At 41.4% G+C, this 25,463-nt stretch overlaps 1 protein-coding gene across 2 annotated transcripts in view; it reads left to right on the top strand.

Annotated features, from left to right (window-relative positions):
* Positions 1-885: 885 nt before the first annotated feature.
* Positions 886-25,463, top strand: part of mpped2a (metallophosphoesterase domain containing 2a) — a 183,304-nt gene continuing 158,726 nt past the window's right edge. Inside the window, exons 1-2 of one of the 2 annotated variants that reach the window (XM_048607239.1) lie at positions 886-1,258; positions 3,100-3,390. In XM_048607239.1, the coding sequence (XP_048463196.1) occupies positions 3,239-3,390 (152 nt within the window). In that variant the 5' untranslated portion in view covers positions 886-1,258; positions 3,100-3,238. Of the gene's footprint in view, positions 1,259-2,508; positions 2,610-3,099; positions 3,391-25,463 lie in introns of those variants that run through there. The other variant, XM_048607240.1, reaches the window with a different exon arrangement.

Genomic DNA, 25,463 nt, shown 5'->3' with positions numbered 1-25,463 from the left:
CTCAATCTATCCCCAACTCCCTTTCTCCACATGCAGCACACTCCCCTCTCCTGAGCCCTCTCCCATCCCTCAGAACCCACATGTCCACTGCCTGTTTCACTTGTTTCCACAAGGTTACGTTTAAATAAACCTCTTCAACCAGACCATTCCCTTTCTGCTATTAGGCAATGTGTATTGTAATGTGAATATTCACCCGGCTTCCTAAGGGTTAACAGGCCACACTGCCCTCCTCCCCTTCCCCTCCGGCTACACGTACATAACAACCCGACAAATGTTGCTGCTGCAGGCACTGTGACACTCGTGAGCATCACAACATTAAGATCCATTTATCAGAGCTGAGTTACCGAGGCACAAATTAATTATGACTATATTTGTTTCACTCTCCTTTCCCGCCACTTGCAGTAGCTCTGTCTTTCTCTCTTTTGGCTCATTCCCAATTGCTCTCAATCCCTGTTTATTTGATCTTCAGGAAAAGGGGAAAGCCATTCAAAGAAGTACACTTAAACCGAGAACCCCCACCCACCAAAAAAGTTGGTTTTAAGCACGAACACGTGAAAAGTTCTTTTTCCTCATTTTTTAAAAAATGACTTTCAATGTTGTTTTTAAGAGAATAGTTGTACATAATGTGATCTTCGTATATAATCAAATATATAACAGAAATCTGCTCTGTGGATATTATATGTCAGTGCTTTCCTTGATGTTCCCTGCAGTGTCCCTTTGCTTCTCTGCCTTGCTTTCCCTTGTCTGTCAATGACCTAGCCCTTTCCCCACCTCCCCTTTGGCTCTTTCTCTGCCACCCCTCTTTTTTTTGGTTGCACCGCTCCCTCCCTCCCTCCCTATGCTCCTCCTGCGGGAGCACTGACCCGAGCGAAGGTCGAAAGCGAGGCTTCGCTGCCATCAGCTCCCGGTTGCCGGCGGGTCGGAGGTTCGAGCCCCGGGGAGGGAAGAGAGCGGAAAACAAGGATAGCTCACCTTTAAACCCAGTGCCCTTCCTCGCCTGCCTGCCCACCTTTTGCTCTCCAGACAGACATTCAGCGGGCAATCTCTTTCTCTCTGTGTCCCCCTCCCTCTCCGTACCCCCACCTCCCTTCCCCTTCCCCCCCAAACCCATCTTCCCCTTTATTCTCCTTCTTCACCCCCCCACCCCACCTCCCCCAACAATTGATGGATCGACTCCTGTGAAGAGCCGAAAAGGACAATCCTGGATTCTCGAGTCAACCACAACACACAAACACACTCAAAAAAAACACAAACCGAGGTAATCTTTATGTGTGTGTGTGTAAAAGCAGAAACAGAAACCTTGTGCGTTAGAGGAAGAAAAAAACAGGAGAAGGAATGAGGAAGAGAGGTGGGAAAGGAGGGAGAGAAAGAAAGGAAAGGGAGGGAGAGAGAAAGGGGAATAGAAGCAACCACAAAAGCCCGGGTCGGCGCTGCTGGGTTAGAGGTGCCTTGTCATTACAGCGCGGGAGAGAAACAGAATGGCTCGAACTGAACCTTCTATTTTCGAACGTTGTGTTGCCAAAAAAGCGAATGTATCGGATTTAATAGTTCTGAGAAATTGCAATGCTCTCGAGGTCTTGTTAGTGTCAGATAGGAACTCTCCCTGTTTAACCGCTGTCTTTGGGGGGGGGGGGAGGGGTGTGGGGTAATGATTTCGCTTTTGCCTGGTTAATTTTTTTTAACACACACAAACACACAAGTCTTTTCATGGTTGCGATCTTTTTAAGCAACTGCGACGAAGGCCGGGCTCTTGTGTGTGTGCGTGTATTTTTTTTTGCTCTTTCTCGTAACCTACCACACAAAAGGCAAGATCAGGATCTCATGCAAAGTGCAATTACTGACCTCTTACACCACTTTCCGCCGTTTGATTTCCACTCTCTTCCCCCACAACCCCATACACACTCATATATGCGCACTCGCTTTTTAAAAAATAAACAATTTCAGCATTGCTATTTAATTTCAGCAAAATTGCAACCGAGTTCGGTGTTGATGCAGGTAATTTAGGCGCAAAAGGCTCAATTTGAACTATAGATCTTAATGTGAATATATATATATTAAAAAAACAATTTTGCAACAATTTGCGAAGCTTTGGTTTCATGGATATTTGTAAGCATCTTAAGAGGCCTAGATTTGTCACATATTAAGCGAAAGGGAAGGATTTCTTTTTGTTTTATAAAATTGGCCAAAGATCGAGAGTGATAAATTACAGGCACCCTGCATTAATATGCCATTTATTTTGCATTTTGCAATTATCAATAAAGCATATAGGGAGAAGGGGGAAACACTTGAGCCTCTTAATACAGTTTAAGTAATAATGTTAAGAGGGGCATTGGATGGTTAACTGGTCTCGTGTCTTGTAGTGTGTTGAATTAGATATTCGTCGAAAAAAAGAAAAATCCGAATGAGTGACGGCAGTGGGGTTAGCTGAGGGAATGAATGACGTTTGGAAGAGGGGATGCTGCGGAGCAGTGGGAAGTGAGGGATCTCTCTCTCTTGCTACCAAGCGGGTGTCAAGACAGGAGACCAGAGGCCAGGCAAAGGAAGCAGATCAGACTGGCTTTCTTAGCATCTCCTCGCCTCTTGGAGTTCAGGTCCAATAAGCAAGTGAGGTCTATATCATCCAAGCCTTGTGCTGGGTGTTTTAAGATAATATTTACGTTCAGAGATTTATTTACATAAACTCGTGCTTTTTTGTTAAAAAATATAGATTGGGGATGAACAGGTTTTACAGCATAGAATGATCTCTTTTATCCCAAGTTCATGAACTTGAGCCTGTTTCCTGATACGTCTGGGTGTAAATTTTGATACAGACAGTACCCGGCCGTGCTATTCTCAACTGGAGCCGGCGTTAGAATTACTTGGTAGGGTTTAGAGTCTGGACAAATTGTATTTAGGAAAAATACATCATTTGCAATGAGCAATTTTATTTCACTGTATTTTTCGGGAAAAAAAAACTTTAGAGGGAAATGTTTCCAGATAATTTTGGAAATTATTGGAAATCTAATCTGGTAATCGCCTGTCCCACTCGCAAACTTACTTTGATTTAATCCCGCTGTAACTCATACAATTTTACAAATTGTGTTTTTATTTTCTTTCTAGGATTGCGCATTTTTTAAGAAAAAAATTGCTCTCTTTGTAATTTAATTTGGCAACTATTTTCCCGGTTGGAAGGCTGGACCCTTATAAGAACAATCGTCCCACGATGTGCTGCCTAACATCTACCGAAGGAAACTTGTAAATGGATTTTGTTGAGCGCGGGATGATGGCTCATGGAATTCCTTCGCAGGGAAAAATTACCATCACGGTGGACGAGTACAGCTCCAACCCGACTCAAGCTTTCACTCACTACAACATTAACCAGAGTCGCTTTCAGCCACCCCACGTGCATATGTAAGTAGACTTCACTTCATCTGGTCGCGTAATCTTTCGGGTCTCTTTGGGTCTGTATTTCTATTAAAAACAGCACGCACCTACCCCGTATTGAGAACGTAAATTATCATTGCCTACTTCTAATGGAACAAAAACAAAACTCTAAAGCCCCCCCAACCCCCACAAGCCCTAGATTTGACATTTTTAAATGCACTTCTGCAATTTCTACCTCCTTTAAGTAATTTAAAGTGCGCAGAGGACTGAACATCTAAACAATTCTTGTGATTCATAGCAATCTATATTTTTGACTTGGAATCGACAAGTAAATTGCTACAGCAGGTTGGTAACCTATTTGTCAATTTCCTGTCAAAAGCTGAGGGAATGGACAAATACGTAGCCCTGAAGAACTTAAATGTATCTCAACCCACATGTTAATTTTGACTGACTGCATAAAACAGAAGGTGGTTTCCATTATCCAGATATTTTATTTAATGAGGCAGTGTTCCTTTTTTTTCCCCCCTCTTTACTGGCCGAGGATATGTAAGTGATAGTTTGAAACTGTCACAAAATTTCAGGCAGCACGTACTATATTCTTAAACAGTTCCTGGTTTTTCTGTGCAGCATCTATTAAAGTTTGATTGGAAAGTTTTCATGGTGGAAACATCAAAGGCATGTCTGATTTCTTCATATTTATTTGACTGCTGCTATTAAAAGAAAATGCAGTGTGCAGACCTCAGACAGTGTAGCTAGGGGAGAGAGGGGTATTTGCAAGCTTATACCTGACTTTTTATGGATTTTGCAGTTAGGAGCCTTTCTGCATGAGAGGCAAGCTGTTTTCTGGGATTCATTTTCTTCCTGTTCTTAGGAATATTTGTCAAAATAAATTCAAAATTCACTGCGTGGCACTTGAATAATTTACAGATGTGTAAAAAATCAAAAACAAACACATTTAGATCACAGCTATTACCTATCAATATCTGACTTTACCTGATTGATTAGCGGTTGCCACTGTCTGGTTCTAAGAATGGTCGAGGCAGCATGCTTGAGCAAAAGTAATATGTTTAGAAATCAGAAATGAAAAGTAAAATCATTTTAGAAGTGATTTTGATGTTGCATTTTTAAATAGAGATTGCATGTCAGAAATGAACTAAGATATATGTTCACAAAAATGGACTGCAAGTGTCAGACACAGGACGCACGATTGAGACAATATGTAAACACAGGCAGCACAATAGGTACAATATTTAAGTGCAATCTACGCAATGGGACACTTTTTTAACATACAGGATACACAACGGGAGTAGTTCTTTTAACAGCAGGTTGACACAGTGGGGAGTCTAAATGCATGATGCATAATACAGGCAGTGTTCAAATGTAAGGTTCGCAGGGGACCCAGTTTTGAATTGCTGGGTGCACAGTGGTGGAACTGTGACTTGATCTGTTATTTGCAGACGCATAATCTCTGCTACCTGTAATTTGTCTAACCAGAATGATATGGGCGCAGGAAAGCACCCATTGATCTCATAGGAGTGCCACTCATTTGAGATGCACAATTTCTGAGAAACTACAGTGGGTAGCAGGATAAAACGTCCTGCTGTTCTCTCATTGGGAGGAATTTCACCCGTCTTAGTAAATAGGCAGCAAAGGTGTTGCTCACAAGTGGAGAAAACTCGCAAATTTGAAATAGGCAGTTCCAGAATGCTGTTGCATAAAGTGGATTATATGCAAATAAATCTGAATGGAGTAAAACTCATTCCAGTCTCTTTTCAATGCTGAGGCAGTAATACATTATTCCGAGTAGCTGCTTTTAATCACTAATGTGACTGCTGATGGCATATCACAAGATAATGTTGACTACACAACAGACCCTCAGAATATGTCAAAGACAATATTGAACTTCATGCTATGTATTTGAAAAAAATAGTGTATAGTGTTCTTGAGTGTTTCCAAGACCATAGTATAATTCTTAAGAGTTCAGACAATGGTCATGAGCTGCTTGAACTTTGCTCCCACAGTTTATGCAGTCATTTTAACCTCAGTTAAATGTCAAACTGGTAATTCAATCCAAGCAACTTGTTATCCATTGTAATGAGTGACATTACCAATGTACTTCATACATTAAGCTGTTCCACTTTCATTTACCTATTGAAGTAATCACATTAAAGTGCATTTAACTTTAAAATTATATTTTTGTTTAAATGTTAGGAAGTGTAATGAGTTTGGAGATTCTTGGATTGTCCATATAGACTGACCATATGTTTGCAGCACTTGCATATGTCAGCCAAGAATAGGCTCAAATGTGATGTATCCCACAGTTGAATAGCTGTCAGCACTGGCTTCCTAATCCACAAATACGGATATGCCGCAAAGGTAGTCAGGCTGAAAGTGGTAACTGTAGCCCATTGAAGAATTATTGTTTTGATGAGAGGTTAAGTTGGTGGTTCAGGAGAATTAAGAATCAAAAAATCCAGCAAATGATAAATCATCTAGGTTCTGATTTTTCTTTGGGAATGACTGGGAGAAGGAATTGAGCCAGTTCATTTCCCAAGCAAAGAACACTTTATAGTTTGGCTCCAGAATAGGGTTAAATGTTTAACTACGATTCAATAGGAATATTTGGATGAAACTCTTTTTGGAAAGGAGTTCTCTTGTGTGAAACAAGCTCATGCTAAAGGAGGAGATGTATCCAAAAACTGGCAATTGTATTGAAAAGGTACTCTCTCTCTCTCTTTAAAGAAATACTTTTAGAAATAAAAATACAATTATTCTGTATTTCTAATTTAGGCAGTGGCAAGTTTGAACCAGCTATTCAAGCAACTAAAAACATTTAAAGAATTAATGTTCCCTTGTGCACAGCTCTCTTTAATATCAACTTAGCTAGATCTGCTTCCCTGCCAATTCTCTGTAGCCCTGCAGTTTTTTTTCTTTTTAGATAATTGTCGAATTCCCTTTTGAAGGCCATGATTGAAACTGCTTCCATCACCCTCCCAGGCAGAGCATTCCAAATCCTAACCACTCAGTACAGTAAAAAAAAGGTTTCCTCCCCTATCACCTCTGGTTCTGAACATGGCCACCAATGGGAACAACTGTCCAGATCCCTGATGGTTATGACTGCTTCCTATGTAATTTTCTCTCAAGCTTCTCTTTTGTAAGGAGACAGTCCCTGTTGCTTCAATCTATCCAAGTAACTGAAGTACCCCGTCCTGGAATTATCCACATAAATCATTTTTCCACCCTTTCTAATGGTTTCAGATCCTCCCTAAAGTATGCTGCCTAAAAATGGACATAAGACTTCAGCTGAGAATGAAGCAGTGACTATTAAGGTTCATCGTAACTTAACTTGCTTTTGTTTTCTACGCATCTATTTTAAAAGCCCTGGATCCTGTGTGCCTCATTAAGTGCTTTCTTAAGCTGCCTTGCCACCTTCAGCAATTTGTGCGTATATAGCCCCAGGTCCTTCTGCTCCCATGCCCCATTTAGAATTGAATATTTTATATCGCCTTTTCCTGGTTCTTATTCTGTGGATTGGCACTGATTGTTAAACTGCCGTGTATGTAATGAGCTTGGTGTTCGGGCAAGACCTTTATGCTCCAGGGAGTCTCACTCTGTTGTCAAATCGGGCTCTGACTTTCAATTCAGGCACACTTTTACTGCAGCCAGTATAAAGTGAGACCCTTGCTGAGTGTGCCTTTATTTTCATCAGCATCAGTTACAAAACTAATAAATTTACAACTTGTACCATATTACAATGTGTGCTACTATGACTGAAAAGTCACATTAAAATCGTATTCATGATTTTTAAATATTTATTTGTGATTTACAAGATCTACAAGGAGAAGAGAAGGAGCAGTGGACCGTGAGAGCTGGCACCCATCCGATGGGCCAAATGGCCATCTTCCAAATCTTGCTACAAATGCTTTCATTAAAAATATCTTTATAAGGCCAGATCAAAAACAAGATTCAGCACTGGTTAGGTTTTATGTTTAGAGTTTAGGATAAAAGAAAGAAAGACGTAGATTTCTAAAAAATCTTTGAAATGTTAACTAAATCCTAAAGTGTTTTGCAACCACTGAAATTTGTTTGAATTGAAGTTCCTGTTGCAACTTAGGAAATATATTATGATGTTTTGATATTCAATTTGATTTATTTATTGCCACATGTATCTTGTTACAAAATACTGGGAAAAGTGTTGTGTAGTGTCACCACTCTGGCACCATCTTAAACACAACATAAACCAAACCATAGAATATAAAGGCAGAAAACTGAAGAAATAAAGAAAGTGTACAGTTTTACAATCCTTCTTGTTAAGTACCTCGTCATGGGCCTTGGGCCTGGTGGCTAGGCATGAGTCCCCTTCGCTGTGCTGTTGCTGCTGGAATGAAAGTCACCACTCTTTGGTGCCATTTTGCCTCCGCTGATGCCCTCGCCAGTCTGAGTCCTCACTGGACCTAGCCAATACAAATGCCACTGACGCTGCTGGGTACTGCACTGGCCCAATCTCAACTCCGCCACCACCACGAAACCGCTCGGGCGCACCTCGCTGATGCAGTCGCTGCTTGATGCCACCAGGTCTCATACTGGGCCCGAATTCTCCTCCGCTGCAGCCTCCATAAGTCATCACCAGACACAGATGCGGCCAGGAACCCAAACCTGCCTCAGCAGCAACCAAGAGCCGGCGCTAGCACTGCCCTGACAATGCAGAAGCCACCGGGAACCCAAACTCACCTCCAACGCTGCCACGAGTCCACGCTGCTGGGCCTACTCACTGCTTCTGATGCTGATGCCATGACCAAGCTCTTTACCAAACGGTAAGTAAAGTAAAATAGAAGAGAGAAAAATAACACCAGAAGAGAAGAGAGGAGAAAAGAGAAAAGAAACAAAAAGAAAAGTGGATGGAGTGGACGATCCTGAGCTCAGAAGCCCTACACCACCGCCATTTGGCTAAGGAAACAGCTTAAATTCCATACTGATTTCCAAGTGTTCTGTTCAATTCTGTTTTTTTGTTCAGCATTCAAAGGTTTCAGGTTTGTAGCTCTTGTTTATTACAGCGGCTACTATACTTCATTCTATTGATGTGTTAGTGTGCACTGCAACAATGATGTGAGAGTAATTCAAAAACCAAATAAATTGGTATTTGGAAAAGTATGAACTAAACAATGAATGTTAGCCTGGATCTTTTAAAGATAAGTTGTGTTTGGCTAATTTGATTGTGTTTTTTGATCGAATAATGCAGAGTGTTGATGAAGTTAGTGTGGTTGATGCTGTGTGTATGGATTTTTAAAACCTGTTTGCACAAATTACCTGGTAATTGCCTTGTCACCAAATCTAAGCATGATTAAAGGGGCTTTGGCAAGATATGTTAGGAAGATTGTTAATCCTTTAGAGTGGAGAAGAGACTGATGAGACTGGAATGGTAGCAGGGGTAAGGAACTTCACTTCTGTGTATAATCTGGAGTAGTTGAGTTTTTTTTCTTAGACCAGACAAGATTTGATTGGAATGTTCCGAATCATGATTTGAATACGGGTAGTTCTCCTATAACACACTGATTGCGTTCTTGCGTGACCTTGCACTACAGAAAATTGCGTTGTAGGGAAATTGTTCCAGAAAATCGCTATACGTGTACAGCAGAATTTTTGCATTATCCAAATTGCGTCCACTATTCATCGCTCGCATTACAGCCAATTTGTGTTAACAAAACACGCATTATTACAGAACTACCTGTACAGTAAACAAGAAACTGTTTCCAGTGGCAGGAAGAGCTCAGATTTAAGGGGATTATCCAAAGGACCAGAGTCAACAAGTCATATAGATGTACAGCATAGAAACAGACACTTGTCCAACTTGTCCATGCTGACCAGATTCAAAGTTAATCTAGTCCCATTTGTCAGTTTTTGGCCCCTATCCCTCCAAACTCTCCCTGTTCATATACCCTTCCAGATGCCTCTTAAATATTGTAATTGTACCAGTCTCTACCACTTCTCTGGCAGTGTATTCCATACACACACACTCTGCATGAAAATGTTGCCCCTTAGGTCACTTTTAAATCTTTCTCCTCTCACCTTAAACCTATGCCCTCTAGTTTTGGACTCCCCCAACTCAGGGAAAAGACCTTGACTATTCACCCTATCAATGCCCTGCCATGATTTTATAAACCTCTATTAGGTCACCCCTCAGCCTTAAACGCTCCAGGGAAAATAGCCCTGGCCTATTCAGTCTCTCCCTATAGCTCAAACCCTCTAACCCTGGCAACATCCTTGTAAATCTTTTCTGAACCCTTTCAAGTTTCACAACATCTTTCCTATAGCAGGGAAACCAGAATTGCATGCAGTATTCCAAAAGAGGCCTAACCTATGTCCTGTGCAGCTGCAACGTGACCTCCTTACTCCTATACTCAATGCGCTGACCAATAAAGGCAAGCATGCCAAATGCCTTCTTCACTCCCCTGTCTGCCTGTGACTCTACTTTCAAGGAACTGTACTTCAAAGTCTCTTTGTTCAGCAACACTCCCCAGGACCTTACCATTAATTGTATAAGTCCTGCCCTGATTTGCCTTACCAAAATGCAGCTCCTCATTAAAATTAAACTCAAATTAAACTCCATCTGCTACTCCTCGGCCAATTGGCCCATCTGATCAAGTTCCCATTGTACTCTGAGGTGACCTTCTTCGCTGTTCGCTAAACCTCCAATGTTGGTGTCATCTGCAAACTTACTAACCATACTTCCTATGTTCGCATCCAAATCACTTATATAAATGACAAAAAGCTGAGGGCCCAGCACCAATCCTTGTGGCACATTGCTGGTCACAGGCCTTCAGTCTGAAAAGCAACCCTCCACCACCACCCTCTATCTTCTACCTATGAGCCAGTTCTGTATCCAAATGGCTAGTTCTCCCTGTATTCCATGTGATCTAACCTTGTTAACCAGTCTACAATGAGGAACCTTGTTGAACGCCTTACTGAATTTCACATAGATCACGTCCACTGCTCTGCCCTCATCAATCTGCTTTGTTACTTCTTCAAAAAACTCAATCAAGGTAGTGAGACCCAATTTCCCACACACAATGCCATGTTGACTATGCCTAATCAGTCCTTGCCTTTCTAAATACATGTAAATCCTGTCCCTCAGAATTTCCTCCAACAACTTACCAACATCCGATGTGAGGCTCATCGGTCTATAGTTCCCTGTCTTTTCCTTATCACCTTTCTTAAATAGTGGTGCCACATTAGCCAACCTCCAGTCTTCTGGCACTTCACCTGTGGTATTGATGACACAAATATGTCAGCAAGGAGACCAGCAATCACTTGCCTAGCTTCCCACAGTGTTGTACAGTATACCCGATCAGGTCCTGGGGATTTCTCCACCTGTATGCGTTTTAAGACATCTAGCACCACCACCTCTTTAACATGGACACTTTTCAAAATTTATTTCCCCACGTTCTCTACCTTCCGTATCCTTCTCCACAATAAACACTGATGCAAAATACTAGTTTAGTATCTTTCCCTATCTCCTGTGGTTCCACACATAGGCGGCCTTTCTGATCTTTAAGGGGCCCTATTCTCTCCCTAGTTACTCTTTTGTCCTTAATGTATTTGTAGAATCCCTTTGGATTCTCCTTAACACTATTTGCTAAAGCTATCTCATACCCCCTTTTTGCCCTCCTGATTTCCTCCTTAAGTATGCTGCTACTGGCTTTGTATTCTTCTCGGGATTCACTCGAGCCCAGATGTCTATACCCAACATGTGCTTCCTTCTTATTCTTGACCAAAAGATGACATCAGGAAACAAATTGTAATCAATGGCTTGGAATGCAGTGTCTTAAAGGATGGTGGAAGCAGATTCAGTAGCAACGTATGAAGAGAGTTGGATAAATATTTGTATTTGGATAGCTATACAGAAGAATCAGCACAGAGTGAAAGGCCTCCTTCTGTCCAGTATAATTCCAGGAAAACTGAATGCAGCGCATTTACAGTGAGGAAGTAATCACATTCTCATTCCATTGATCATCCAATGGATGGAAGCACAGTGTCGATTCTACGTTTGCATTAGCTGTCACTCTGGGTTCATATGGAGCTGGGATAATGCTGACAGTTTTTGTGTGAGCAGCAACATGAGAACACCAATAACAAATGCTAGTGTAAGATGTTGTCTTTAAATTTTTTCCTGATTCAGTCTTACTGGGACGCTGTATAACTGAAGCATAACCTTACTACTTTTGTATCCAGTTCCCCTTGTGATAAATCCTAACGCTATTATTTTTCCTAATTACTTGCTGTACCTACCTAGTAACGTTTTGCAATTCATGGACACCCAAATCCCTCTGCATCACAGAGCTCTGCCATCTCTCACCACTTAGATAATCTGTCTCTCTTTTGTCGCCCCCTACATAAATGGACAATTTCACAATTTCCCACATTGTATTTCATTCTCTCCAACTTGACCTATCTACACCTACTCTCTGCTTTCTTTTACCCTGCCAGTCTTCCATCTGACCTAATACATTACCATTGGCTAGCGCACTTACTAATGTGATTAACTAGACATAACAGGAACTGTGGAAGGCATGACGAAATTCAACGAAAACGCAATCCAATTGTGGCCCTGACCAGCAAGATGTCTTTATTTTTCTCTCTGTTACCCTCCCTTTCTTTCACTTATGCAATTAGTTGACATTCATTTGTAATTGTCTCAAAAAAAAGGTGCTCCTTGTCTTTGAGTATCATATAGATGAGAAGGGCTTGTGCATATATGGTGTCTTTCTTGGCCTCCAGAAATTTGAAAGTATCTTGGATCCGATGCCAGACTCTTTAAAGCGAAGTCACTTTTGTAAAGTAGGAAAATGTAGCAGCCAATTTCTGCACAGGCAACTCCCACAAACAGCAGCGTAACATGGAGAAGAACAGTTTTTCTTTTTGGTCATGTTGGTTGTGGGGTTAATAATAGCTGGGATACCAAAGAATGAACCCTCTTGCTTTTTGAATTCTTTGAAATGTTCAAAATTGTTGCATTACAGTAGTCCATGCTGCAGTTGTGAATCAGTCCTTCTGTTTTCGGAAAGTGGTATTGAAGGTAGGAGCATAGTACAGTATTACATGACACTTCAGTAGAGTGTCTGGATTTTAGAAACGTGAGGTGGTGGCTGCCTTGGGGATCACACTTTATTGGGTCATCGCTCTACTTGTAGTTACATTAAATCGATGCAATCTGCAGAAAGGGGTGAAACTGTTGTGAACCTCAACTCTTTTTTTTAAATTTTAGTTTTCCTGACCAATTTGGAAAGTTCACTGTCTCGGCCTTGCACTTTGTTGAGACGTAACTTGCTTGCTCCGTAAAGGCAACAGCGTGACTATTTAATTTCAATGAGAAATTCATTTTCAGGCAAATGGTTTCACACAGTGCTCGCTATGGGCTGGGGATATTGTGGAATCCTGTGCAAGCATCGCCACTCTCCTAGATACACCCACTAACCTTCTCCATCCTCCCTTCTTGCAAATACAGACGTGGCATCAGGGAGTCCCAAGCAATGCTATTGAAAGGTGATGCCATTTGTAATACAATACAATACAGCACAGGAACAGGCCCTTCAGTTCACCAAGCCTATGCCAATTTTTAGTCCTTATTTAGACCTGCTACTTAATACCAATGCATGGTTTCTATCCCTCTGTTCGCCTCACGTTCATGTGTTTATCAAGATACACCTTGAATGTTGCTACTGTGCATGCTTCCACCACTTCCACTGGCAGTGCGTTCCAGGCACCCACCACCATCTGTGTGAAAAATTTTCCTTGCACTTCTCCCCTAAACTTACCCCCTCTCACCTTGAACCTGTGCTCTCCTGTAGTTGACCTTTCCATCTTGGGAAAAAGCCTCTGACTATCCATCTTGTCTTTCCTCTTGTAATTTTGTAGACCTCTTTCAGGTCCCTCCTCAGCCTCTGTCTTTCCAGTGAAAACAATCTAAGTTTATCCAACTTGTCCTCATAACTAAAACCCTCCAGACCAGGCAACATCCTGGTAACTCTTCTCTGCACCCTGTCCAAAACATCCTCATCCTTCTGGCAAAGTGTCTACCAGAACTGCGTGTAGTATTCCAAATGTGGCCTGACTAAAGTTTTATACAGCTGTAACCTGACTTGCCACGTTTTATATTCGATGCCCCAGCCGATGAAGGCAAGCACGCTGTAAGCCTTCTTGACCACCTTATCCACCTGTGTTGCCACTTTCAGGGAGCTGTGTACCTGTATGCCCAGTTCCCTCTGTGTGTCAATGCTCCTAAGGGTTCTGCCATTTATTGTATAATTCACACCTGAATTTGATCTTCCAAAATGCATCACCTCGCATTTGTATGGATTACACTCCATCTGCCATTTCTCTGCCCAAATCTGTAATCTGTCTATATTCTGCTGTATTCTTTGACAGTCCTCCTCATTATCTGCAAATCTGCCAATTTTGGTGTCATTCACCAACTTACTAACCAGACCATCTACATTTTCCTCCAGGTCATTTATATATACTGCAAATAACAAAGGTCCCAGTACTGATGCCTGTGGAACACCACTAGTTACTGATCTCCATTCCAAAAAGCACCCTTCCACCACTACTCTGTTTTCTATGACCAAGCCAGTTCATATCCATCTAGCCAGCTCACCCAGACCTCATGAGACTCTACCCTCTGTACCAGTCTGCCATGAGGTACCTTATCAAATGCCTTACTAAAATCTATGTAGACAACATATACCCGAAGAAAAGTCTTATAGTTGCAAACCGGCAAGTACTTGTTTTCTCGTTTGATTTGTTTAGTCCAGCAACAAGTTTACAAGCAAAGTTCAAGATCTGATAAAAGACAAGCAGCTGTCAGGACGTAATCGGTTCACAAGATGAGAGGACGACCCATTCAGCCCATTCTAGCTAAGCCTTTCAGAAATCCCCATCTCTGTGCAATTACATTGCCTAAATTGTTCCTTCCATTATTTCCAAGGGTTTTCACCTCCAGTACTCCATCTAGGAGTTAGCTCCACCCGCACATGTCAACCACTCCCTGACCAGTCAAAAACAAACTGACTGTTGGCAGTCAGCCATCAAAGCCTTAGGGACTGCAATTCTATCTGCCTCTTCCTTCTGTCTTCTTTTTAAGACATTCCTTACAATCTATCTCTTTGATCAAACTTTAGTCCTAATGTTGGTTCAGTATCAATTACCCTCAGTTATCTTTGTTCATTTCATTGCAGGCACTATGTAAATGGAAGCTGTTGCTGATATTATTCCTAACTTTGCTTTAAGTTGCTTTAAATCAGTGAGCCCCTCTCTTGCTTGACTCTCACAGTGTAGTTCAAAGTTATTTTCAGGATCTCTCTTTTCCATATCATTCAATGTACATGCTTAATTTCACTTTTGAAGAACTTTTTCTTTGAATTCAGTGATAAACCTTGTATGGTTGTGGAGCTTGGCGAGAAAAGCTGTGCAATAACGATGTTAAAAGTGCAATGTGAGGATATGATCAAATCAGGAATAGAATGTGACTCGTGAGCATGTCGAATGAGGAATTTTAAATACACTACTGATAGTTGAATCTTTGAAGTTATTTTTAAGTTAATATTTGGGCAGGTTTGGGTGAAAAGGATCACAAGAATTAGAAACAGCAATAGGTTATTTGCCCCCTCAAGGCTGCTCCAGAATCTTGTGTGTTTCAATAAAATCACCTCTCATTCTTCTTATCTCCAAAGGGTTTAAGCCCAACCTGCTCAATATTCCTCATAAGACAACCCCTTCATTCAAAGAATCACTTGAGTGAATGATAAGGCAAAGTACTGTGAATGTTGGAGATCAGAAATTAAAAGCACAAAGTGCTGGAAAACTCAGCAAGTCTAGCAGCAAGTGTGTAGAGAGAAACAGTTAACGTTTCCAGTCCAATAACCAATCTTTGAAACTACTATGGACCATTCACCATCCTATCAGACTGTGCATTCCATATCCGAACAATCTTGCCACTGATAAATTGCCAAGTGCAGAAGGCCATTGTACAGCACAGACAGGCCGAGAACTAACGGCTGCCCTTCTAGGTGAACTGTTAAATGAAGCATTTCTCTGTCTGCTATATTAAGCGAGGTGCTTATTTTTCCAAGCAGTTATGTCATAGTTCAAATAGCAGAATTGTTAGTGTTTGACAGTGCAATGTGTTAGACACTGCTGAACTTTCACCTCTAGAATTAAACTAAAACTTAACATCCCCCCCTTCCCCCATTAAGATGAGAATCATCAGTATCAATAGGGCACTGGTTATGCTACTAGACTAGTAATTCAGACTTCTTGATTCTATCAAGTTAGTTCAAATCCCACCAAGGAATTTTGAGCATTTAAATTTGGTTTTGGCAATTCTGAGACTAAAGCTATCAGAGAGTGCTTCTGGATTGTTATAGAAGCCCAGCTAATTCACTGATGTTCTTTAAGGAAGAAAATCTTGCTTCCTTTATCTGATCTGACACATTTGTAATTCCAGACCCACCATCTACATGGTTCACAATTAACTGCTACTCAGGGCAATGTGAAATGGGCACTAGGTTTCAGCCTTACTAGTGGGGACGACATCCCGAACACGATTCGGATTAGCTGGTCATTTGGCTTAAACATATCCTGCTGTAGTCATTTGTGCATTGACTACCTCTAGCTTTGGTAGTTTCAGGGCATCCCTGGCTGGCCTCCACATTCTTTGTAAACTTGAGGTTGCTCAAAATTCTACTGCCATTACTCAAACTCGCTGCAAGTCCCATTCACTCATTACTCCCTGACCGACACTGCTCTCGGTTAAGTAATGCCTTGAGTTAAAATTCTCATCTGTGGTTTTTCAGATCCCTTCGTGCCTCTCCCTGACCCCTTTATCTCTGTAGGCTTCTTCAGCTCCACAACATTCCAAGGTATCTATGCTCTTCTGATACCATCCACTTGAACATCCCTGATTTGAATAATTGGTGGCTGTGAAATTCATTTCCTAAACCTACCTGCTGTTTCACCACTCTTTTGTTTTTTTAACACAATCCTTAAAACCTCCCTTCTTGACCAAGCTTTCAGTCCTTTGCTCTCTTGTTGCCTTAAGAGACTCGGTGCCAAATTTGGTTTATTGACACTCGTGAGGTGCCTTGGGATGTTCTCTTACATCAGAGGCACTTTCAAAATATAGGTTCTTGCAAATGCGGAAAATTGGCTCCTACATTTTCCTACGTTGTAGTGACTGCATTTCAGAAATAAGCCATTGTCTGTAAAGCCAGTCAGAAGGTCGAGGGAACATGGGAGGTTGGCTCATTCTTTCATGTAATTTGGTACAACTGCTATTAACATCCTAACTGATCCGCTTTCAAGGGAAGCTCTCCACCCTTACTTGGTTACTAACCATTGCTCTTTCTCTAGCTGAGAGAGATGCTTGAAAGTTTTAGGCAGCACAGTTTAACTTTTCCTTTGCTGCTCCTAATGTATTAGTTGTTGTGAGAACTCTGGCACTTTTGCAATTAATAGGCATTATCTTATGCCTGTGCAGCCCAGTTAGCTTGTGTGTTATTTTGGTACCTGTTACTGTTTTAATTTTATGTAGATAGCAAAACCCCGTCTAATGCAGCAAAACTGTGTTCCACCAATATGCCTTGTTTCAGCATCTAAATACCATGATTATTGTAATAGGATTTTCATTGTGGCCAGTTTTAGCAAACGCCTAAGATAGTTCAGTACACCAATCTAATCAATGTAATTCCCTGCTAACCAAACGGTACGTTGATGTGTGGCTTTGTTTAAGTAATATCAATGTTTTGTTTTGTTGCAATGAAAGGCCTTCTGTTTTAAAATATATATAGCTTAGGACCATGGATGAAATTTCATATCTTTCACTCTGTCACTCCTGCAGTTCCTTTGGTGTTGTGTTACACGACTGTATTTGTGTTAAGGAAATTTTGGGCAGTCATGTGATAGAAATCAAGTACTCTAATATCTTTAACAAAAAGAACCTGCACCTTTTCTTTGTACCACTGGTTAAAGTGCACAGTGATGGAACATGTGAAACCAGGTAGCAAGGGAACAGGTAGCCCTTAAGCATGTATCTCAATGTTTGCCAAGAGTACTTCAAGCTCAATAAACTCTGTCTTAGAATGCAGTTGATATCAGATCTGTTGATATGTAGGCAAACTCCAGAACCATATTGTACCACCAACTTCCTGCAAATAACGCTAATGACCAGTTCTGGCTCTTTGGTTGTGGAGAAGCATACTGGTCAGGACTTAACTGCCTTCTTTTCTTTTCCAATTGATCTTTAACACCCAGCTAATGTTTATATTTCTTATGATCTTATAAGGAGAAAAGAACTTGCATATAACCCTAACCCTGTCACACCCTTCAGAGTTTAAATGTCCCAAAGCACTTTTAAACCATTGAAGTACTTTTCAAAGTAAAATCACCGCTACAGTGTTGAAAACACAAGAGCCAATTTGTGACAGTGTGCTCCCTCAAAAAGCAGTGTAATAATCAGCAGATGATCTGTTTTAGTGATGCTGGTTAAGGGATAAGCATTGGCCAGGATAAAGGAAGGGATCTCCCCAGCTCTTTTTCAAAACAGATTTGTACACTCAGCTGAGAGGGTAGACAGTGCTTTGCATTAATGCAGTGGTGGTGCTTCAAGAAAGGAATTCTCCCATAGTCTTGCGCTGGGTGTATCAGCTTAGATTTTATGTTCGAGCATCTAGAGTAGGTCTTAATTGTACACAGCTACTGATGCAGAGGCAAGAAGTTACAACTGAAAGATCGGCAAATCCCTTGGGCTTGAGCAAGACCAAAGTGGGGAGGAGAAAAGGAACAGTAAAAAGTTGCAATGAATCAGGAATTTTCACCTTTCTGTGCAAGCGAGTCAAATGCAAACTATTTTGATCTGTTGATTTTTATAGCTGATTTTACCAGGACTGGATGGAAGCTCTTCAAGAATATGAGAACTTCCATTGATCTGACACTTGCTGTATAAATAGTTTTATACCCTCCCACAGTCTTTTCACTTTCCAGTTTGAGGGAACTGCTTGGAACTGATCAGTGTCCAGCAGCTTTAAGTTGCCAATGTCTCATTAAAACCCACTGAGGTATGGCAGTGGGAAACTGCGGGGCACTAATTGCTATTGAGTTCCTTGATTGCCGACTTCTGGTTCACCTCACCAGCCTGCTGCTGCTGTTGTTGCTGAGTGATTTCTCTACACAACAGTGCATTGTGCCCTATAAAGTACATGGATTTGACAGGATATGGTTCTGCTCTATAACAGTCACATGATGTCTCCTCAGAGCGCCCATAAAAAGACGTCTGAAAAAAAATGCACTCCAGAGAATCTAAAATCATTTTGTTCACCTCCTGTTTCTGTGGTGATTTTAAAAGAGTTTTTTTTTGCTGGAGTTCTGGTTGGTTGCAGTGTAATGTTTACAGAATTCTAGCTGGCATTTTTAGGGAGAGTGTGATGAATTAAGACTTATTTCTTCATCCTCAGAGGATTGAAGTTGGTTTCCAGCAAATGTGCAACATATTTCTCTCAATATTGCATTTAGTTGTTGAGGATACACACTTACAGAGAAGTACCTCTAAAAACACACACTTCAGCTATTGCATGTGCTAAAAACAGGTATGGCCCTATTATAAAGAAAGCTTAAAGATATTAACGCTAGCTTTACTGCAACAGTCGCTGTATAATGAAGTGATAGAATCCTGGCGCTGAGCTTTAAAAATATTCCCCTTTAATGAGTCTCAGAATCACTGAGTTGTTATGGTGTAGTAGCAGGCCATTCAGTCAATTTTGTCTGCATGGTTTCTATTACTTGACAATCTCCTGCCTTTTCTCGGCACACCATCTCTATCCAAATAATCATCCCTCTTGAAAACTTCAATTGAATCTGCTACCTCCCCATTTCCACGCAATGCATTGCATACCCTAACTACTCACTACGTGAAATAAGTTTTTGCTCACGCCATGCTTGCTTCATTTGCACTCAATTTAAAATCTATGGGCTCTCATTCTTGTTTTTTTTAAACGAGCAGGAATGCTTCTCCTTATCTACTCTGCCCACCACACATGATATTGAAAACTGTGATGGAATCGTCACTCAGTCTTCTTTTCTCTAAAGAGAAACAGTCGCAACATCTTCAGTCTTTTCTTAGAACTGAAGTTTTTAATTCCTGGAAACATTCTTGTAAATCACTTTTGCAGTCTCTCTGATGAATTCATGTCACTCCTATAATGTGGCACCCACAAAGCTCCAACTGAAGTTGAGTAAGTGTCTTGTACAAGTTCAACGTCACCTCCTTTCTCTTACACTCTATACCCTTATTAATAAAACCAAGAACACTATGCTTTACTAAGAGATAGTAAGAACTGCAGATGCTGGAGTCTGAGATAACACAGTGTGGATCTGGAGGAACACAGCAGGCCAGGCAGCATCAGAGGAGCAGGAAAGTTGACGTTTCAAGTCGGGACCCTTCTTCAGACCCGACCAGAAACGTCAGCTTTCCTCTGATGCTGCCTGGCCTGCTTTACTAACTGCTGTTTCCACCTGTCTTGACATCTTCTCATTATTAACTGATCTCTCCACCTATTTTGTCACTTTCAATGATCTGTGCATGTAAACACCCAGGTCCCTCTGCCCCTACACTTCCGTTAGAATTGTACGCTCTAGTTTATATTGTCTTTCAGTGCTCTTCCAAAATGATTAAGTTCTAAAATCATTACGACACTGTTTTGAATGCTGGCCAATTTGACACATTGTCTTTGTTTGAGCTGGGAGGACTGTTCGAGGCATGTTAAAATGACCTGTCAAGTGACTCGTAAGTATCCAGTGTTTATGTTTGTGCTTCAAAGAGAAGGCACCATCTTCTCAACATTTTAAAATAGATTAATAACCAGCAGATATTTTGTTTCAACAAATCTGAATTGAAAGTTCGCACCCATTTACTGTCAGTTCCAACAGACTCTGGTTTTGAGTTCCCAGTTCCATTTTTATGTTGAGTAGTGCTAGGGATATGGGTGGTGTTGGTGAGTTTGGCATTTCTTACCTCGTTTCCGTGACAACATGGTACTGAGTCTTCTTGAACCATTGATGTAACAGAGAGGCTTGGCTGGCCACTTCAGAGGGCAGTTAAGAGCCAACCATGTTGGTGTGACTTTCTCCATGTATTCTTTCACAGGAAATGGGTATTGCTGGTCAGTCAGCATTTGTTGTTCACTCCTAACTGGTGGTCTTTACCTTGTTTCGTGAATGCAAATCTCTGATACTAAGCAATAGCTTTCTCATTTGCACAGTTTAAGATGATTGGATCTTTATTTCGTTGGTGGACAGGACACTCCATTGTTTGTGTCTTTCCACAAGTACATAAGGGGTATATACTGATGCCCCAATGGTGTAGAGATAACACAGTGTGGAGCTGGAGGAACACAGCAGGCCAGGCAGCATCAGAGGATCTTCTGAAGAAGGGCCCCGACCCGAAACATCAACTTTGGTACTCCTCTGATGCTGCCTGACCTGCTGTGTTCCTCCAGCTCCACGCTGTGTTATTTCTGACTCCAGCATCTGCAGTTCTTACTATCTCCCAGTAGTGAAGGTTGGCTATGCCAGGGCACTAGCTGGCCTTTAACCTGTTCGATAAGGACCAGTCTTGGTGTGGTAGTTCAAAGTGCGCGATTTGCACAGGGATTTTGTCAGTGATGTTCCATGCTTCCCATTGCATGATCTAAAGGATGTCTGAAGGTGGATCTTGCTCCAAAAGGTCCTTTTATGTGGGGTATCAAGACGCAAAGCAAGCAGTAGGTGGATTGAACATGTCATTGTGGTGTGGGCAAGTGAGTTACAGCTCGATAGTTTTGCCTAACCTGAGGGCTTTCATAAGTTGGTGAATGTGTTGATGTCGTGTTGTTTGGGAGTACAAGAAGCCAGGGTGTTGAGTAGAGGATTCCAGATATGATGCAAATTGTTGCATTCAATTGAGTGTCAAGGAAATATGTGTGAAAACCTTTGCAAGGCAAGTGAATTGTACTTTTCTGTGGAGTAGGATAGGTCAGTTGCTGATATGAGAAGTGGTTTGGCAACAACACCCCAAGTATGTGCAGAAAATTTGTCACTCATTTGTTAGTGGATTTGACCTTTGCTGTTTTCTTCAGAAGTTTCCAAAAGGACAAAGTCGAGTCAAGAGTCACCTCCAAATATGTTGCATTGGGATTGTGTTTTAGTCTCTGACCTGGTGTGTCAATATTTAGTTCTTTGTTGGCACTGGCATTGTAGAGATGACACACACTGGATATGGCTTAGAGGGAATCAGTGTGAGACACCATAGTCTGCAAACTTTGTAACATCTTCCTTGGGGGTCTGGGCAAGGGTGCAGAAGAATAGGAGTCAGTGGCACAAACCTGGACCAGCCTTCATCAACATAGTGCTAAGCTGCTGCCTTGAACTGTTGGATACCTCTATGTGACCATTGGAAGTATCATGGAGCTCAGACCAAATAAGGATATTGGATTTTTAATTTTTTTTAATTTAACCTGTTTTTCTAATCAACCTGTTCAGATATATTATTACATACCTGTAGAGCAGGGTGAGTCGAACCCGAGCCTCCTGGTTTAAGGATAGGGACATGGCCACTGCTCAACAAGGGGGCCCTAGGATGTTGTTATTTTTTTAATCAACCTGTTCAAAGATGTTATTACGCACCTCTGGTGCAGGTAGGACTTGAACCTAGGCCTCCCGGTTCATAGGATCATAGAATCCCCACTGTACAGAAAGAAGCAAGTCAGCACATTGAATCTCCACTGACCTCCGAAGTGCATCCCAGCTGGACCCAGACCCTACCCTATCCCCATAACCCCACATTTACCATGGCAAACCCACCTAGCCTGCACATCCCTGGACACTATGGGTAATTTAGCACGGCCAATCCATCTAACCTGCACACCTTTGGACTGTGGGAGGAAACCTGAGCACCCGGAGGAAACCCACACAGACACAGGGAGAACGTGCAAACTCCACACAGACAGTAGCCTGAGGGTGGAATTGGACCCGGGTCCCTGTGAAGCATAAACACAGAAATAGTCCAATTGGAAAAAGAAAAGAATTGCTGGAAGAGCTGAGCAGGTTTGGCACCATCTGTGGAGTGAAATCAGAGTTAATGTTTCGGGTTGAGTGACCCTTCCTGAGAATAGTCCAGTTGAGCTGTGAAACCTCTTTCTGAGCAGTGGGCTTATTATAAGTTGCAGTGTGGGAGAGGCCATTTAGCCAATTTGCCCTGAGCAGATACTAACTCTTTAACTGAAGCTATTTACCCTTAATCCTGTTTCCCTACATTTATTGGTAACCTTTCGTATTTTTGTTCTTCCAATATATACCATTTGCTTTTAATTTATGATGTAAACTAAATTATCAATCCAATTGGGAGTTTTGCCTGCCATTATGCATTTGGAAAATTCCTTCATTCTATCTCCCAAAATATGATGGAAAATCTTTGTGTGAAAACAGAAAGCACTGCTTCACATAAAAGGTGATGGAAATTAGGAACTTCTATTCCAAAAAGGCTGTGGATGCTAGCAGTGAAGTGAAATTTTCAAGACTGAATTTTTTGCTGTTGTAGAATATAGGAAGCTATTTTACCCGTGGACTCTATTCCGCCATGTGGCTTGTTTATGGTTCATTGGAGTCATATTTTCATTTACTTTAGTTTTGTAATGTTAATACCCTTGGGCAAGCAAAAGTCTAAAAATTTCAGTTTTGGAATTTTCTATAGAACACCCACCCAACCCATCCCCACCCCCGCCCCCCTCCACCCCACCCCAGCCTCTGTAGCTTTTTGTGAGAGAGAACCCCACATTTCCACATTAATCGTGGGACTAAAGGCTACATGACATCATCCTGAATGGCCTAACTCTAATTTTAAAGTGACATGCCCTTGTTCTGGGAACCCTATCTGCGCAGAAGGGATTTTCTCATTCTACCCTATAGGTAAGGTTACCAAGGTATTTGCAATGAAAAAGATGTATAGATAGAGTCAGTAATGAGATCAGCCAAAGTTTAATTGGATGCTGCAATTTGTTTGAGGGACTGAATGGCCTTCTCCTATTCTGCTAATGTAGTGAGACCCCTGACAAATTCCTTTATTACTTTGGTATCACCAACAAGAGTTAATATTAATTCTTATCGTTTTTTTTTCCTCAGTTGCTGATTTAATTTTAAAGTGATAGGAGTGAAATCCTATGGGTTGCCAACCTACAGATTGTTTTTGACAATTTCATTGTCCATATAATGAGGGGGAAATATATACATTTGAATATGCTGATGACAGATCTTGGAGACTTCTTTGAGAACAGGGCTAGAAACAGAGATTGGGGTTTTCTTCTAGGTTTCCCACAAATCCCTAGAGGGGAATGTCACTCTTTGTCATTTTCTTGATATCACCTTGTTAATTAGCAATTCAAATTGATGGGCACTTTCTGTAGGGGATGTGGAATCCCCTCTACAGGGTGGTCTTTTGCTGCGCCTGCACCCAGGAATCTAGGTGATTATTTCTTGGCCTTGCAGTCTGATATCTTTAATCTCTGTCACCCTCTGATATTATCTGCACTTAGCTACTTCGGGTATCTTTGGACATCCCTGACTTTAATTGCTCCATCATTGGCGGCCATGTCTTCAGCTGTCCAGGCTCCAGACTCTGGATTCCCTCCTTACACCTCTGCCAACCTCCAAACTTTACTTTTTCCTTCTTTAAGACCTTCCTTAAAATCTGGATCTTTGACTAAGCTTTTGGTCATCTGATCTAAAGCATCCTTTTGTGATGTGATGCCAAAATCTGCTTGATAATGCTCTTGTGAAATGCCTTAGGAAGTCTGATTGTGTTAAAGGCACTACACAATGCATATTGTTGCTATTTCCACCCTATTGGCATTCCTTTCTTTTCTGCTTTGTGGCATCCGCCTTCTCCAAATTGGTGATCCTGAATGGAGGCAGGACTGGGATATCTCACATGACTCCCACTTGCCCCTTCTCTGATGCTGTCAATGGGCTTCCTGATTCCAATCTTGCATTTTTACTTCCAAACAGACCTTGTGAATGAGTAGCTGGCTTGTGACGTAACTATAGTCTTTAAGGTGAGATGTTAAACCACAGTGGAGTCTTCCCTCTCGGGTGATTGTGAAAGATGCCAGGGCTATATTACAAAGAAAAGCAGGGGAGCTCTCCCTGGTATTCTGGGTTGATACCAGAGTATGTTTACTGAATAGTGTTTGCTGTAAGTTCAGCTGACCTTGCAATTTATGTCAATCCATCAAGAAATAATTTTGCAAAAAATCCTTCAGAGTTTGTGATTACTTGTTATCGAGTAGAAGTTGACCTAGCTAATCAGACAATGGGCAAATAAGGTTATAAACCTTGACAAATTTTGATGTGTTCAATTTGCTTTAGGTACTGAACTATTCCTTCAACATCTAAGCAAGTTTGCTCCTGGACAGTATGTGTAATGGATCCTGGTGCAGAACAAATTCATGGGTCTGAATAATACCGAGAATGCTACTTTAGAGAATCTCAACGGAAGAAGAATTTGGTTTTGAATCCATATTAAACTGATCAAAACTGCAGATAACATTCCCAGGAGCCCCCCTGACCTATGCTAACATCCTGCTTTTGATCATTTTATACCTCATGCCTTGTTGCGTAATTTCTTTTATTAAAAATACCATCTTGCATTTCAGACTCAACTTGAGCATTTTGTGATTCAATAAAACTTTTCTTAACTGTTCTGTGAAGTGATGGATGAAATAAGGGATAGGCATAGTGAATATCTTGCACAGTCTTGGTAGGCATACAAATCTGTAGCTCAGTGTGGTGAAGTGGACATCCTCTGAGTTCACGTATGTGGACATAAAGACCCACAGTAAAGATTTGGAGATAATTGCTAGGTTACCTGTTCTCGTGATGTTGGTTGAGGTTGGGGGGTGGTGGGGGGAAGAGGGGGAAGTACTGGCCTGGATGTTGGAGAATACTCTTCTTCAAAATCCTGATATGACTTTTTTTTTCCATCCACCTGAGAGGGAAGATGTGACTCTGATCTGAAAATTGGT

The sequence above is a fragment of the Rhincodon typus genome, chromosome 17, assembly GCF_021869965.1.
Source record: "Rhincodon typus isolate 14 chromosome 17, sRhiTyp1.1, whole genome shotgun sequence".
Classification (NCBI taxonomy): Eukaryota; Metazoa; Chordata; class Chondrichthyes; order Orectolobiformes; family Rhincodontidae; genus Rhincodon; species Rhincodon typus.
This window is presented reverse-complemented; position numbering and strand designations above follow the sequence as displayed.